This window comes from Symphalangus syndactylus, chromosome 3 (assembly GCF_028878055.3).
Source record: "Symphalangus syndactylus isolate Jambi chromosome 3, NHGRI_mSymSyn1-v2.1_pri, whole genome shotgun sequence".
Taxonomy (NCBI): domain Eukaryota; kingdom Metazoa; phylum Chordata; class Mammalia; order Primates; family Hylobatidae; genus Symphalangus; species Symphalangus syndactylus.
Window position 1 is genome coordinate 93,288,056 of NC_072425.2, and position 17,658 is coordinate 93,305,713.

Consider the following 17,658-nt stretch of genomic DNA (forward strand, 5'->3'; position numbering starts at 1 on the left):
ACTACTTGTATAACCATCGTAATTTTGAACATATTGTCACATGCTCATACTATCTATCTAATTTATATATTTATTGGTTGATATTTTCTTGGTAAATCATTTGAAAATAAAGTTGCAGGCTTATTGCAGGTGTCTCAGCTTAAGGAGTTCAGCATGTGTATCTCCTATATCAGGGCATTGTCCTGCGCAACCACGATACCATCCTCACACCCAAGAAGATGAAATTGAATTCAGTAATGTAATCTAATATGGCATTCATGTTCAAATTTTTCCCTGTTGTTCCTGTATTTTTTTTGGTTTGTTTAAATCCTGTATCCCATTAACATTCATGCATTGCATTTTGGGGTAGTATAACCTTTGAGTCTTTTTAAAGGTAATCATCTTCTTTCCTTTTTCTCCCTTACCATTAGTTTTTTCGGGCTGGGTGTGGTGGCTCATGCCTGTAATCCCAGCATTTTGGGAGGCTGAGGTGGATGGATCACCTAAGGTCAGGTGTTTGAGACCAGCCTGGCCAACATGGTGAAACCCCATGTCTACTAAAAATACAAAAATTAGCTGGGTGTGGTGGCACATGCCTGTAATCCCAGCTACTTGGGAGACTGAGGCAGGAGAATCACTTGAACCCAGGAGACAGAGGTTGCAGTGAGCCGAGATCGTGCTGTGGGCACTCCAGCCTGGGTGACAAGAGCAAAATTCCAGGAAAGTCCAGGATAATTGTCTGGTAGAATGTCCCACATTATTGATTTTTTGGATTGTTTCCTAATGATCAAATGCAAGGAAGATCATGTCTACTTCTCAATTACATGGCTGGTAATTACTGAATCACATAAGGATCCAAATGATGTCAGTCTGCCCCACTCTTGATGAAGCTAAATTCAGTCATTTGGTTAAGAGGGTATCTGCCAGTTCTTGCCACTGTAAAAGTACAAATTTTATAATTGGAAAGTCATACACGAGGCGAATATCTGAGATCATGTGTATATCTTGCTCCCTGACAACTCTTTACTCAATAGGTTTAGCTTCAATTGATGATCCTTACCTGAGCCAATAGATTTGGGATTATAAAATGATTTTCCTAATGTTCTTATTCTTTTAACATTTATTAGCTGCTATTCTTCTGTAATGAACATCTGTTCCCTCCTCTTCTATCTCATTCATTCTCCTCCCCATCTTCCCTGAATTTTCAAGAGTTTTTTTACTTAATCCTTTATCACTTAAAACAATTATCAAATTCTCCCTTACAAAAGACATTTCAAGCAGAATTGTGTGTCTCTTTGATATGTACCATTAATTTTTGAGCACTTCCTGGCACAACAAAGTATTTCAGACTCTTCCAAAACAACTTTCTTTTTTATTCTTTTTTAGAAAGGGTTTGGCTCTGTTGACCAGGCTGGAGTACAGTGGCTCCATCTCAGCTCACTGCAACCTCCACCTCCTAGGTTCATGCGATCCTCCCACCTCAGCCTCCTGAGTAGCTGGGGCCACAGGGGCATGCAACCACAGCTAGCTAATTTTTTGTAGAGACAGGGTTTCACATGTTACCCAGGCTGGTCTCAAACTCCTGGGCTCAGGTGATCCACCTGTCTCAGCCTCTCAAAGTGTTGGGATTACAGGCATAAGCCACTGTGTCTGGCCTCAAAGCAACTTTTAGTTAGGAAATTTCCACAAATAATAATACATTCTCCTCTCTCACTGTAGATATGTAGCTTATTTCAGGGAAAGAGTAGCTGGACCTTGGGGCACCCTAACTATTGCATGGGGTGATAGTGAGAGTACGTTAACTTCATCTGTTCCTATGATAAATAATAAAGAAATTATTACATGGCTACATCAGAGTATCTCATGCCCCACTCAGAGGATTTCCCATAAAAGTTATTTTATTTTATTTATTTATTTTTTTTGAGACGGAGTCTCGCTCTGTCGCCCAGGCTGGAGTGCAGTGGTGCAATCTCGGCTCACTGCAAGCTCCGCCTCCCGGGTTCACGCCATTCTCCTGCCTCAGCCTCTCCGAGTAGCTGGGACTACAGGCGCCCGCCACCACGCCCGGCTAATTTTTTTTGTATTTTTAGTAGAGACGGGGTTTCACCGTGGTCTCGATCTCCTGACCTCGTGATCCGCCCGCCTCGGCCTCCCAAAGTGCTGGGATTACAAGCGTGAGCCACCGCGCCCGGCCTATTTTATTTTATTTTTTGAGACTGAGTCTCGCTCTGTCGCCCAGGCTGGAGTGCAGTGGCGTGAAAGTTGTTTTTAATACACTAAAACTTTAAAGTATTAACTGTGTCAAGTTACTGTCACTAATTTTTTTGTATCAGTAATATCAATGTTGAATTTTCATTGATTAGGTAATGTAATACATTCCTTTTTCATTTTTCTTTTTTAAAATTTAATTAAAAAAAAATTTTACGAGCCCACATCTAATATCACATAAATTCACTTTTCAAGGGTACTTTAACTCTTTCATGTCAGAAGGGTTTATTCTGCACATAAACCTGTCCTAAATCAATAATGGGCTGTTACATTATAAGGTGAGGCCAGTCAAAGGATAATGAGAGGTAATTCTACTAATGATGGCTATGACTCATGCTGACAATAATTGTCAACATCTTGTTACAATGTATGTTCTCCATGATCACTCAAGAACACATCAATAAGATGCTTTCCATTTCCCAGAGTCAACAGAAACTTGGTAAATAACTCAGTATACCAGTGTATTGGCATCTGGACTGGGAAATAGTTTTTGTCCACAGCTGAATGAAATGGTAACTTAGTGTCCTTAAAATGTAAAAGGTGTTATCCTTCTCACAAGGAGTCGATTAATTACCTACTGTCAGGTGATGAATGTCTCAAATTTCTAGTATTTTAAAGCTACCCTTATTATCTGCTTACTGTAGTGATCAATAGTACACAATTTTCAAAATCATGAAAGATGCAATCTTTTGACCACATGAAATATTTATTGTTATTTTAAAACTAACTGACCTATCGAGAGGCCCAAAGCATGATGTTAAGTGTGTCAGAATGCTCTACCATACCTGTTCCATACTAAAAAATATGTTTTTAAACATTTCAAACTGGTCATCAATTTATTCCTTTACTACCAAGATATTCAGAGCCATTACAAAGGTAAACACTTTTCTCTGTACTGATGAACATAAATATTTATTTATAATAAAATATATTTAAAATAAAGGATTTCCCCAAATCACTAGAAATAAAAGTGATTAAATTTGTTGATAAACTAAGGCATTTTCTTTAGAAGAAGCTGAGTTCCAAAGATTACATATGAGCAAAAATATGTCAAACCTATTTAAAAATAATACACAGAATTCAGAGGAATTAAAAAGCACAAAGTAAGGGGGACAAAATGTAGGAATAGGGTCATTGTGCTTAAAATGCAAACTTCAGTGTCACTTACTGGCCAGTGAGAACTGTGGTATCAGAGTCTAATCTTATTTATAACTCCCTCTTCCTCTCATACCTAGGTTCTATCTCATTCTACTCTATAGAAAAACCCAATTTGTTGTCTGCCACCTTGGGGAGTTTGAGTGGAATCAAAGTGGTCTGCTGATGTAAGAGAGGGATTTTTCTACTTACCAGTAAAATTGGTATGGGGATTGGTAGAGGTTGTAGTATAATGGAGGTCATTATCATAGTATGTGGTATAATGATTCCTAATAATAGTAATAATATTAACCGTACTAATGCTCATTGAGTGCTTGCTGTGTACCAGTAACTTTGACTAACTTTTACTAACTCACCTAAGCTTCACAACAACCCTGAGAATGAGGTAGTATAATTACGCCCAGGGAATAGCGTTGCCAGATAAAATACAGGATATCGGGCTACATTTGAATTTCAGGGAAACAATGAATTTTCCAGCTACTGTATGGAATACACTTATACTAACTAAAATTATATTCATTGTTTCTATGAAATTCAAATTCAACTGGATGTCCTATATACTTATTTGTTAAATCTGACAATCCTAATAGGGAGGTTATATGACATACCCAAGATCACCCAGCTGGAAGAGACAGAGCTGGGATTCAAACAGCCTGTCTCCATAATTTTTTTTTTTAATCAATTTCAGTATCTTGTCTCTCCAATAGAAAACTGTGGATTCCAGGAAGTGGTAAAATAATTGGAGTCCTACCCAGTCCTTGAGGGGGAAAAATGGAAAATAACATTTGAATCTATGAAGCATTTTAACATGATCATGATAACATGATACTCTTTCATTTTTTATGTTAAGTACACTTACTTTTTAGAAAGGAACAGCTCAAAAACATCAGCATCCCTCTTGTGGCCACGTATCTTTAGCTGATCTTCAACTGCCTGATAACATATAATTAATCTGTCAAACTACATTCCAATGAACAAAAATGCTGAGGCATTTGCAGTCAATAACAATAATGTCTACATGAAGATCAAAACAAAGGTGAATATGGAGGTAACCATTCTAAACTGATAAATTCCAACACCACAATTATATATTATTTACTCATTTTTGTGGTTGAATTTCATTATCCTTAATCCTGGGCACAGATGTTTAAATAATTTTTAATCGGAGAGAAAAAATTACGTGTGTGTACATATACACCAAAAGCAAGTTTTTTTATTCTCTATGAGGCAAGGTAATTTGGTCTTTAAAGAACTATTCTTAAATGTTTCTTTGAACATGAAGAATTAGTATTTGATAGGTTTCCTATAGAGAATTCGCCCAGTATCAGGGTTGGAGGTGGAGACAGTAGGATAAAATGTATGTTATTATAGGACATTCTTTTTTGTGCCTATCACATTATGCTTGGCACCCAGTAAGTTCTCAAAAAATGTGAAATGAATGAATACATGTCATTTTTCTCTGAACAAATGAATAAATACATTTTCCCTTGCTTGGCAAGCAACAGTGACTTCGTTTTTCACGAACTGCTAACGTACACATGCTGTGAGAATTTTTGGTGGAGAAGCAACTTTTATACCCATAGCTCTGTTTTAAAAATAAAACTTTAGCAACAGCTATTTAAATGCTTTACTTTTTTTTCTTAAAGTCCTTTGCTAAATTATAAAATAACGTTAATAGGCCACATGACCTAAAATAATATGAAAAAAGTAAAGTCTGTCTGTAATTTGCCATGAAAAAGTAGAGCTAACAAGACATGACAAAAGTGAAAAGTATGATCATTGCAATCCTGGAATCTGACAAACATTGTAATTATCAGAGTCAAAACAATCACCGAATTTTAGCTGGGATTTGTTATGAATGGTGAGGTTATAATGACTTATAAATCTTTCTGGGTGATATATGAAATTTTGACAGTGGTTTTTCTATTTGGTAGAGGACTTTAACAGGAGTTATATTTAGTGCAATGAACATATTTAAAGAAATGAGGAAGATAGGTATCCTAGTGATGGAGAGCAGCTGCAAATGTATAGTCCCAAACTTCCCTTGACACCTTGTTAAGCAAGCTGAATCTAGGGGCTTGGAGCATTCATAGGCTCAGGTTTAGGCATTGCCATCAGGGTGCTTTGTTATCCAGTTACACAAGTCGAACCTGGGCTTGGAAAAACTCATTGGATCAGGCTTAGACATTCTCATCTGGGTTTTTGTTTTGTTTTGTTTTGTTTTTTGAGAGAGTCTTGCTTTGCTGCCCAGGCTGGAGTGCAGTGGCGTGATTTCGGCTCACCGCAACCTCTGCCTCCCAGGTTCAAGCAATTCTCCTGCCTCAGCCTCCCAAGTAGCTGGGACTACAGGTGCACGCTGCCACGCCCGGCTAATTTTTTGTAGAGATGGGGTTTCACCATGTTGGCCAGGCTGGTCTCGAACTCCTGAGTTCAGGCAATCTGCCTGCCCCGGCCTCCCAAAGTGCTAGGATTACAGGCGTGAACCACCGAGCCCAGCCCTCATCTGGGTATTTTAACTTAAAGATGTCAACTATCAGCCTCTACTACGTACAGTCAGTCACATCTTTGCATAGTGTTTGGGGTGGTTATAGCCCAGCCAAAGAAGAATTAAAACTTGGCAGCCTTCTATTAAAATTATAAATGTGCTTTTAAATTGATCCAGCCATTCTACCTCTAGGACTCGGAAACACACAGGTGCATGCATATACCCAGACAAATGTGATTTTCACTGCTTATTTCAGCATACATTTTCTGTGGTGTGAAATAGTCCCCATTAATTGGAATGCAGGTTAAATTGACATGTGACATCACAATGGAATACTGTGAAGTAGTTTCAAAATATAGACAGGTGGTCTGATGATTAATTTTATATATAAATTTGACTGGACTAGGGGATGCCCAGATAGCTGGTAAAACATTATTTATGGGTGTGTTTCTGAGGATGTTTTTGGAAGAGATTAGCATTACTATTAGTGGACTGAGTAAACAAGATCACCCTCGCCAACAGGGGTGGATATTATCCAATCCACTGAGGGCCCCAATAGAACAGAAAAACAGAGGAATGTGAATTCATGCTTTCTTCTGGAGTTAGGACATCCATCTTCTGCCTTCAGGCATCAGCATTCCTAGTTCTCAGGGCTCTGGGCTTGGACTAAACTAAATTACTGGCTCTCTTCTGGGCTCCAGATTGCAGACAGCAGATTGTGGGACTTCTCAGCCTCCATAATCAAGTGAGCCAATTCCTCATAATAATAGTCTCTTTCTATATATCGCTATATATCCTATTGTTTTGTTTCTCCAGAGAACTCTAACAATACAGACAGATATCTAGACATCTAAAGATATCTAAAATATATTTATAAATAAAAAGTAATTGGCAGTAAGTGTAACAATATTTCTGTTAAAAGTCATATTTATATGAATACAAAATGAACACACTTCAAATTACTAGCAAAAGTCAACACTTGAGATCATGAGGGACTTTCACTTTCTAGGCAATATATATTTTTAGTGATGTTTTAGTATTTTACAATAAGCACATATTAATTTGATAATCAGAAAGTAATGCATATTTTGAAAATTGTAGCCATAGAATGAATATTTTAAAATTTAAATCAAATTTCAAAAAATAGGAGGTGAAAGGGAAATTGAATGTATCACTATAATATGTAAATCACTATCATAATTATTTACACAAGTTTTTATCATAGCATGTTTCTTTCCAATCAATAATTTTGCATGAATCTTGTACAAAATATTAATATCAAAATGCCCAGAAACATGAAAATGTGCCAATTCACATTTCAGTGAATCCATGGTGGAACAATTCCAGTTCCCAGTTAACATACAGCTTCACTAGTACCATATGCCCTCATCTAAAGGAATTCAATTAAGTTTGCCATCTTATAGGGGCACAGTTCGTGGTCCCTTAAGCAATTACGATAGTAACATTACAAAAGACCCAAAAAACAGTATCTGCAAAGCACAATACAGTGAAGCACGGTAGAAATGAAGTATGCCTGTACTGTTAGCCCGGACATGCTGGAAGATTTCAGGGCACAACTGACAGCCAGGCTGGGCCTTAAGAGGTGAGGCGAAATTAGAAATGGGATGTTGGTGGAAGAGGAGAGTAAGTGCACAAAACAGAAGCAGCAGAAGAATGTATAAGGTATGTGGGGCTGTACAGCCTTTGGCTGAAGTAAAAGTCACGTGGAAGGCAATTGTGAGAAATAAATTAAGAAAGGTGGGTTGGGGTCATATTATTTATGCCAACTTTGAAATTTAGACTCAGAAGTGTGTACTTAATCAGTGTCCAGAGAAAACTTCTTCAGGCCTTGAGAACTCAAGAACTTAACATCATTTAATTTTATATGATACATAAACACATGTATATGTACATATATATGAAATATATATTCTAAGTAACTGTGTGGTAAAATTCAGGTATGAAAGTCTAATTAGTTCTGATTTTTCCCAGGATAACAATGTCAGTGCTTTTACACAATATCCAATATCAAATTATTTCACAAACATTTTTCCTCCTTCTCTGTTAGTGCCCTTGCTTTGTTGGTACCCTGAAAGCACAGAACTACTGGGTGATTCAGCATTGTGCTCACTTCCGGGGCAATAGGAAGATATGACTGGATTTTTGAACTAGAAAAACATGTGACAAAGCTAGGCTTCAGGAAGATGACTAGAGCAGTGATGTGTATGGGGGCCTGGGGTGCAGTGAGAACTGCAGACTGGAAGCAAGGCTGCCTCTGGGAAACAAAGTCCGCTAGCTAATGAGTCTGCCCCAGGGTGGGGGCAGGTGTGAGTGAGCAGTGAACAGATATGACATGGGGCGTGTTTAGGGAGAATGAATGGGAACTGGCAAGTAAATGGAGGCAGAGAATTAGCACGAGGGAAGTCACAGGTGATGATGATGATGATGTGATGACTTGATGAGAAAGGTGACGGGCGGGAAGACAGATGCAGCTGAGAAATGCTGAAATTGAGGCCCTGGTGGAACATACTGGTCAAGGCGCCCAACCAGAAAGCTGCAAGGGTAAATGTGGAACTCATCAGAGATCTCATCAGGGCAGCTGTGCAGATCTGATAAGTCAGTTAACCAGGGGAGAGTGGGATCCAAGGAAGATCACGATGAAGTGTCTACATGGAGAGAAGGGAGAGGGAAACATATTGGAAAGGAGACAGAGGAGGATGGTTGTCAAGTGAGGCAGAGGAACAAAAGGACAGCAGGAGGCAGAGGAGCATTTGAAGAAGGTAAAATTTCAATCTACAACATTGTTCTGGCTGGTGGAGGATGTCACTCAGAAAAGTTACTGAATTTAGAGGCCTGAATTTCAGTAGCTTGAAGAGGGTGAAAAGTCAGATTTCAAATTAGTTGGTTAGCCTAAAAGGAAAATAAAAACAGCCCATCACAAAATTGGGATGTGAACAGTTCTAGCATGGGGAGAACAGCAGCTGCTTCTTCCACCACCCGATGCCTGAGGATCTAGAATCAAAGGGAAAAAAATGTTTGAAAATGGTAGGATTATTAAATCCTAGAAGAATAAGGTCAGTATTAAAACCTATAGAAGAAAATGTCCTCTCTGATGATAAATTCTTATACCTCCATGCAACACGCAGGCACAAGTTAGGACTTAGTGTGAAGAGCTTTCAATTCATTACAGAACTCTCAGCCTCGCTTAATCACAGCAGCCCCCCATCTTTGCAGATGAGTCAGAGAACTCCAAAAAGCCTTGCTAGGTCTTACCTGGCACAATTCTGAGATTTTTTTTCCCCACCCAAATATCCAAATATTCTTTTAATCATTATCTTAACTGCTCTCGACTCTGCTTGTAGGGCTAGGGCTCATCAAATAACGTTTTCTCTTCAAGGTGTTGATTTGCACTTGCTGGGAACAATATATTAGGGATACACACCCACACCCACATCCACACACACACACACCCCTGTCGGAGAATCAAGACTGCAAAATTTACTTAATCTCCGTTTCACTTAATCTACAAACCACTATAATTATATACGCAGCAGATGCTGAGTGGTAAAAGGTCAGTGTAAGTCTATTAATGTGGATTGGGAAGTCCTCAAACCCCACCCAGGAGATTAGGACCTCTAGCCCAGGGAGAGATGCTGAGGGGGGTTCGCCACCACTCATCGCTGTTCACATCCCAATTTTGTGCTGGACTCTTTGTTCTCCTTTTATGTTAACCAATTAATTTGAAATCTGATCTATCCCCGTCTTTAGGCTACTAAAATTCCCCTCCAAATTCAGTACCTGCCTGGAGTCCTCAGGCAGGAGGTGGGGCCCTGGGGCAGGGGGCCAAAGGGGCTGATGGCTTGGGAAGGCAGGTGCCGCTTACCCGGCGGCTGCTCTGTAAGGCAGTTTCGGACGCCCTCCGTAGGCCCCAGCATCGCAAGGCACGGGGCACAGGGTTCGGGTCCCAGGACATCAGGACACACGGGCGGCCGAAGCAGCGGTGATTAATCCGGCCTCGCCCGCCGGTGGCACCGAAGAGAGAGTTGGCTTGGCGCGCAGCTCGTTGTTCTGTTACCAACAGTTACCGCATTCCCGTTGACTAAAAGCCAGTCCACACTGGGAAATATTTGAAGCCAAACGCTGACTTCTGTGACGTTTGCGCGTGTGGCCCTGCAACACCCACGCTTGTGCCTCGGACACACGCGTGTTACCCCTGCTCATGGTGATGCGTCCGGTGGATACCGGAGAGCGGGGGTCAGCTATGTCTGGGACCAGGAGGAGGTCAGAGCGCCTGAAGGGCAGTCACCCAGTAATCATCACTTTGACTCGAGATTTGAATATCAGGAAATTTAGGTTTCTGGAAATTAGACGTGTGTGTGGACCACTGGCCTCATGTATGGGGTGGGGGTGAAGAGGTGCCCTGCAGAGTCACTGTGGATCTTGACGCAAGAGGAAAAAAGCCAGTACTACTGATAGTGTCTCTATTTAAAAGTTTGACATTTTGTTCATTATGCATGTTATTTGCATACTTTTTTTAAATATTGCATTAAGATATTTATTTTGAGGTCGGGTGCGGTGGCTCACGCCTGTAATCCCAGTGTTTTGGGAGGCTGAAGCAGGTGGATCACCTGAGGTCAGGAGTTCTAGACCAGCCTGGCCAACATAGAGAAACCCTGTCTCTATTTTAAAAGAAACACAAAAATTAGCCGGGCATGGTGGCATGTGCCTGTAATCCCAGCTATTTGGGAGGCTGAAGCAGGAGAATAGTTTGAACCTGGGAGGCAGAGGTTGCAGTGAGACGAGATCCAGCCATTGCACTCCAGCCTGGGTGACAGAAGGACACTGTGTCTCAAAAAAAAAAAAAAAAAAAAAGATATTTATTTTGAATGCTGAGTTTTTGGTGCTGCTTACATCTGGATCCAAGGCCACTGCCTTACTTGCCTCATCATAGACCCAGACCTGGGATGAAGATGGGGGTGGTAGAATTAAGGCTCCTCAAGAGTCCAGGTGCACAGAAAAATGGAAGGAACTCTCTACTGACTTTATTGGCTAAGAATAAGTGCATATTGTTTCAGTAGCTGAGAAATCCTTTCTCTGGCAGAAAATGGACAAATTGAGCCACTATTTGGCCAATCTTTTCAACCTTGTTTTTTGTTTTTGTTTTTTGAAATTGCAGTCTTCTGTAACTGTACTGGAACCTCTAGCATAGATTATCTTGTGATTTTATTTATATGAGCTTTGTTCCCTCTAGCTTGGGTAACTTTGGAGGCAGGATCCTGTTTAAGACATCTCTCTCTTCTGCCAGAGCCTAACATACTGCGCTTAATTAACATTGACTGGATTAAATGAGTTGGTTTCTTGGCTCCAAATTTGAACCTGAAATCTAGGAATCAAATGTAGCTTTCTGAAATGGGTCAAGCTACTTGCATTAAAATAATGCTGGTGTTGAAATGAAGCATTAAAAAATGTCTCAGTGGGGAAATCAAGTACACATTGTTTCAGTAGTTCTAATATGTATTTGGGGCTGAGGTGGGGGTAAAAGCTCTCCGAGTTATTGTGGAGGGATTAATCATCTAAGAACTATTGTTTAAGTAGTTTCTATCCTGGAAATAAAACTCAAATGAGAGAAATGGTCCACTGAGAAGGCATATATAATAATTCATTGGCTCATTTTTGCTGTTGATACGTGTTATAGCATTGCAGATATTATTCAGGACTATGCTACATGAAAAAATGGAAATGCACAATACTTGTTCAGTTTTCTACATTACACAAATGTGACTTTATAACCATATGCAAAATAGTTTTAAGGAGCTTCTTGCAGATGTAAACTAGTCGCCAGTTAATTTCTACTAAAATCACATTTAAAATTTTTATTCTTTATTTTTTCAGCATTTTACCTCATATTAAAAAGCTAATTTTGAAAAAAACCCTATTCTTAGGAAAGGAACTCAAGACTCACTTATTATAAGATCTTAATGTGTACCTTCTTCAAGAAAGAATTAACTGATCATGAAAGCTAAAATAAAGCAAATTTAATTATGGAATGTCAAGGATGGAGGTTAATGAAGGCACTTTTTGGACAAAAGCTCCTTCCCAGACATTCTCACATTGGTGACATGAAATTTTTACAAAAGAATTATTCCCAGTAGAGTGAGCAGAGAGAACTTTTACCTCCATGGGGTAGGGTTATAGCCTGAGGAATCCAGCCTGAAATTTTTAAAATTCATGTAAAATAGGCATTCTTCTTTACAATCAATCTTGTTTTAATATAAAAATAAAGCAGTTCCCCAAACTCTCCTCAAATCTTTGTGTAATATTTACATTGAAGCAAGACACCTTGTGTTTATCCTGTGGCTTTACCTCCCTGGCTTGCTGCCATTGCCCGCAGCCGTATGCATACCCCAGTTTGAAAGCTCTATCATATCATGTATATGGATTTGGATAAGAAGAAAGAACCCTCTGCTCCAAGTCAGGGCATGTAGGATTTAGTGTCAACTCTGACATTAACTAGTTGTTAGCCACCTTCAAATCACTTAATGTCTCTGGGCCTCAGTTTCTTCAACAGTAAAAGCTGGAAGTTCAGTTAAAAAAATTTATTATTTAATTAACTCTCCTAGACAGGTAGTGTGTATTGTTTACAGAGTAAAAGATTCTTGTATTGATATAGAATAAGTTTTTAAGATAAGTTTTCAGTGAAAAATGTGTGAGAAAAAAATTATGCATGTGATTGCTATCATTAAAACTACATAATTTAAAAAATTCTTCCTAATTTTGTCTTTAATAATTCCAGTTATCAATCTAGATATTGTTTTTCTAAGTGAGTGAAAAATATTTATTAGATACAATAATCATTATCACTCATTTTCTACTGTGTGAAATGAGCATAGAATAAACAATATATCAGCCACAATCAATATACATATTCGTATATCGCATGTATAAAAAGATATTATCTGGCCAGGCACAGTGGCTCACGCCTATAATCCCAGCATTTTGGGAAGCCAAAGCGGGAGAATCACTTGAGGCCAGAAGTTCAAGGCTATGGTGAGCTATGATCACATACTTTACTCCAGCTTGAGCAACAGAGTGAGACCCCCCCATCTCAAAAAAAAAAATATTCAAAATTTATAAAAATACATGTTTTTATGATATTCAATGACCAGCCTATCAAAATTTTCATTGTTATAATTTTAGGTAAAATAACATCCCATTTTAATTGATAGCTACAATTTTTTTTTTGTTTACATAAAATGCAAATAACAATGGAGTATTGGGGGAAAATTCTCCAGGAGTCTCTTCTGTTACTGCACATAAGCAAAGGCACTAACTGCCTTTGGTAAGGACCACATTTTCAAGGATATTTGTATAGCAAACAGCCTTTGAAGATACAATGTCTACCTACAGCCTTGGTAGATGTAGTGTCTACCTTCAGAGCAAAAAGTAGGTGTTTTTGTTTTTTGTTTTTTGTTTTAACTGAGCAGTATAATAAAGATAATGTCTCCCTTATTTATTGTAAAGATAAACTGAGGCAACTTACTGCCCAGTATAAAAGGTCTGGCTTCCTTAAGTTCAAATTTCCTCTTCCGTAACACAACCCACTCTATGTGCCCATATCACCTGGCCCATTTCACATTGCCTTCTGGAAATCGTGGGTAGGAGAACTGGTGGAAATACTAATATTCTGTCTATGCTACTACCATCAGTAATAGGCTATCTTTTGTCTCTAAGCCAGAAGTATCATCTTTTGCCAGCATCTGTGAAACTGTGGTAGGCTAACTTTTGCTTCTCTGTGTATAGGTGGATTTTAAATGAGATTAAACCATGTAATTTGTTCTTCATCCTTCATTTTTCTCTTTACCATCTCATCAACTTCCACCTTTTCAAGTAAGTGTACATAGAATTACAAAATTGAATTGTGGCATTATGTTCCATTGTAATGTATCTTACAGTTTATTTACTTATTACTCCATTAATGAACATTTATGTTGTCCAGGTTTTTGCTCTGACAAACAATGTTGTAACAAATGTCTTAGCATTCCTGGATTACTATTCCAGTAGCTGAAATTCCTTCATGAGATTATTGGATTATATATGATAATACCCCTTTCTGGATAGGGTATCTTTCTCTATTTGACATCAATTTTGTTGACCTTTGCCAATCTGATTGGAGAAATTTTTAATCTCAATGTTTTGGTTTATATTTATTTAGGGAAGTTTATGATCTTTCCAAAAGCTTATTGGTCATTTGTATTTTTTTCTGTGACTTGTCTTTTCATATTCATTGCCTAACTTTTAATATCCAAATGCCAATGAAAAGCCCTGCAAGGTGGATCTATAAAGTGTTTGCCATTTATTTCTTGAAGTCACCAATGGGTAGCCTCAAGTCATCTTGCAGCATCCTGCAAAGCTGTCTTCTCTTGCCCTCCTGTTCCTTGCTAATGCCTGCTGCCCTTCAGACTATTGAAATAAATTTCATTTCTCTAAGGCCAATTGTCCTTTGCTAGTCTGTAGGATCCATGCCCAGGATGCTATCACTTGATGTTCTAAGTATCAACTTTTTGTTTTTGAGTTATTAGAGTGGTGGTGGGTTTTGAGCTGATAGGAGAAACACTGCCTTACTCCAAAGCCGTGTGACACTTTGCCATCAAGGTTCTGAAGAAACACTGCTCACATGCAGTTTTTCTTAAGCTCTTTCAGGAAAGCAGCCACTTCCAACTCTCTTCCATATGCACCTCATCTCTTTCAAAATTTGCACACAGTCTTCCAAATACCTACCTGTATAGGAACAGAAAGTGGTTCAGATTTGTAAACATTCCTACACTGTCTGAAAAAGTTAGATGCCACTAGACACAACTTCAGCTTAACTAAAATGATAACAATAATAATAATTTTCAATTCCAAACCAGTACAGCTTCAATGTGATTTCACCTTTCCTCCCAAGAATAATGGGTCCCCATGTCTCAGCTCTGTCTATCCTCATAAACAGCCACCATTTGCTTATCCCTTGGGTCTAGGTGAACACATGCCCATCATTTCAGGGTAGGGTAAGATCTCCAGTAGGCACTCCTTCTTCTCCAATGAGGAGGGCCAGAGCAGCCCTTCTAAATCATGGACAAGGACAGAAGCCTCTAGCCTGAAATTAGAGATGGAACAGAATGGAAAAGTCAGATAACTTATAGAAGTTAACTTCCGTTATGCCAGAAGCCGCTGAAATTACTAACCCTTTCCTCACTTCACTTAATTTAGACTTGGTGATAATTATTGACAATTATTCTCTGCCTAAACTGACAGAGAAGTCTTGTGAATGCTAGCAGGAATGCCGCATATTATCACACATATGAGATAACAGTCAGGCATTTGAAGCATAAATACTCTAGAAATATATAGATACATGCATGCGTAAATATACGTGTGTGTGCACACACGTGCATGTGTGTGTATTTAAATGTGAATACATATACATGATCATATACATGTGCATGCATACATGCATGCATGTGCACGTGTGCACAACCTCAACAATGCCCTCAGTAATCTCTGCCTCCTGATTTTCACATTCCTGTGTGATCCCTTTTTCTTGCATGTGGGCTGGATTCTGTTCACATCTAATGGACAGAATACAAAGGATAGGATATAACTTGTGAGATTAGGTGGTAAAAAGACTGTGGTTTCTATCTTGAGCCCCTTCTCTCTTGCTCTCTAGCCCATTCTGAGGAAAACCAGTGGCCATGTTTTAAGCTGACCTACAGGGAGACCCACATGGCAAGATATTGAAGTCTCTGGCCAACAGCCAGAGAGGGCTTGTGGCTTGTCAATAGCCAGATGAGGCAGCTTGGAAGTGGATCTCCCCAAGGGGAACCTTGAGATAACCACAGTACGCCCTGGATTGTAGCCTGGTGGGGGACTGACTGGAGGCACCCAGCCAAGCAACCCCCAAAGTCCTGACATTCAGAAAGGAGGATAATAAATACTTGTTTTCAGCAGCTATGTTTTGAGATAATTGGCTATGTAGATATCTATGTTGTATATTATTAGTTATTATATATATATGCTATGTAAATTGAAATTACAAATATACATAAGACCCAAAAAAGACATCTCTCTGGTCAAACTCAGCTTTTCTTAAAATAATCCTTATCCTTGCCAGTCTATGCAGTAAAAATTTGACAAAATTTCTTGCCCAACACTTTCTGGGTTACTATTTAAATCTAGAAAGACAGATTTACTCTTGGAATGTCATCTCCATGCAGCCTCCTGTTCAAACATAAAAATAAATAATTTTTTTTTGCCATAAGAGATAATTTAGCAAATATTTTTAATGTTAAATAATCTAAGTTGAATGTTGACTTAAAAAAATCGTTTGCCAGAATGTATACTATTACCAAGTCAATAAATATTTTTCTCAAAATAATAGATGCTGGAAAGGTTATGGAGAAAAAGGAACACTTACACACTGTTGATGGGAGTGTAAATTAGTTCAACCATTGTGGAAGACAGGGTGGTGATTCCTCAAACAGCTAAAAACAGAACTACCATTTGACCCAGCTATCCCATTACTGCGTATATACCCAGAGAAATAGATAACATTCTACCATAAAGATACACGCATGTGAATGTTCATTGTAGCATGATTCACAATAGCAAAGACATGGAATCAACCTAAATGCCATTCAATGATAGACTAGATAAAGAAAATGTGGTACATATATACCATGGAATACTATGCAGCCATAAAAAAGAAAGAGATCATGTCTTTTTTTCAAAACATGGATGGAGCTGGAAGCCATTATTCTTAGCAAACTAACACAGGAACAGAAAACCAAATACCGCATGTTCTCACTTATAAATGGGAGCTAAATGATGAGAACTCATGAACACAAAGATGGGAACAACAGACACTGGGGCCTACTGCAGGATGGAGAGTAGGAGGAGGGAGAGGAGCAGAAAAAAATAACTCTTGGGTACTAGGCTTTGTACCTGGGTGATGAAATAATCTGTACAACAAACCCCCATGACACGAGTTTACCTATATAACAAAGCTGCACTAAAAGTTAAAACGATAAAATATTTTTCTTACCTGTTTATGAAAAGCTTTGCAAATGTGCTACATACTTAAAAAACATGGGGACAGTGTAAAGCACAATCATTACATGAAATATATTAATTTTTCTTGAGGTCACACAGCTAGTCAGGCTATCTCCAGATATTCCCTCCTTAATGATTCTTCACAGGACTTTATTACTTTCTTTCTGGATTATCTTTAATTTTTTTTTACTTTCAATAGTTTTTTGGGTACAAGTGGTTTTTGGTTCCATGGGTGAATTGTATAGTGGTGAAGTCTGAGATTTTAGTGCATCTGTCACCCAAGTAGTATACGTCGTACTCAATATGTACTTTTTTTTATCCCATACCCCCTTTCCATCCTCTCCCTTCTGAATCTCCAAAGTTCATGATATCACTCTGTATGCCTTTGTGTACCCATAGCTTAGCTCCCACTTATAAATGAGAACATATGCTATTTGGTTTTCCATTCCTGAGTTAGTTCACTTAGAATAATGACCTTCAGCTTCATCCAGGTTGCTGTGAAATACATCATTTCATTCTTTTTTTTATGGCTGAGTAGTATTCCATGGTGTGTATATACCACATTTTCTTTATCCACTCATTGGTCAATGGGCATTTAGGTTGGTTTCATATCTTTGCAATTATGAACTGTGCTGCAATAAACATACACGTGCAGATGTCTTATTGATATGACTCCTTTTCCT

At 38.6% G+C, this 17,658-nt stretch overlaps 2 protein-coding genes across 4 annotated transcripts in view; one reads left to right on the forward strand and one right to left on the reverse strand.

The window, feature by feature from the left end:
• Positions 1 to 9,988, reverse strand: part of LRRC72 (leucine rich repeat containing 72) — a 56,367-nt gene extending 46,379 nt beyond the window's left edge. For both annotated transcript variants that reach the window (XM_055272534.1, XM_055272535.1), the window contains exons 1-2: positions 9,771 to 9,988; positions 4,262 to 4,335 (exon numbers count right to left, since the gene is read on the reverse strand). In XM_055272534.1, coding sequence (XP_055128509.1) covers positions 4,262 to 4,335; positions 9,771 to 9,860 — 164 coding nt within the window. In that variant the 5' untranslated portion in view covers positions 9,861 to 9,988. The remainder of the gene's footprint in view (positions 1 to 4,261; positions 4,336 to 9,770) is intronic.
• Positions 9,989 to 10,122: 134 nt separating this feature from the next.
• Positions 10,123 to 17,658, forward strand: part of SOSTDC1 (sclerostin domain containing 1) — a 74,103-nt gene continuing 66,567 nt past the window's right edge. The window contains exons 1-2 of one of the 2 annotated variants that reach the window (XM_055272537.2): positions 10,123 to 10,168; positions 13,688 to 13,774. The gene's annotated coding sequence lies outside the window, so the exon portion shown is untranslated. The remainder of the gene's footprint in view (positions 10,169 to 13,687; positions 13,775 to 17,658) is intronic. The other variant, XM_055272536.2, reaches the window with a different exon arrangement.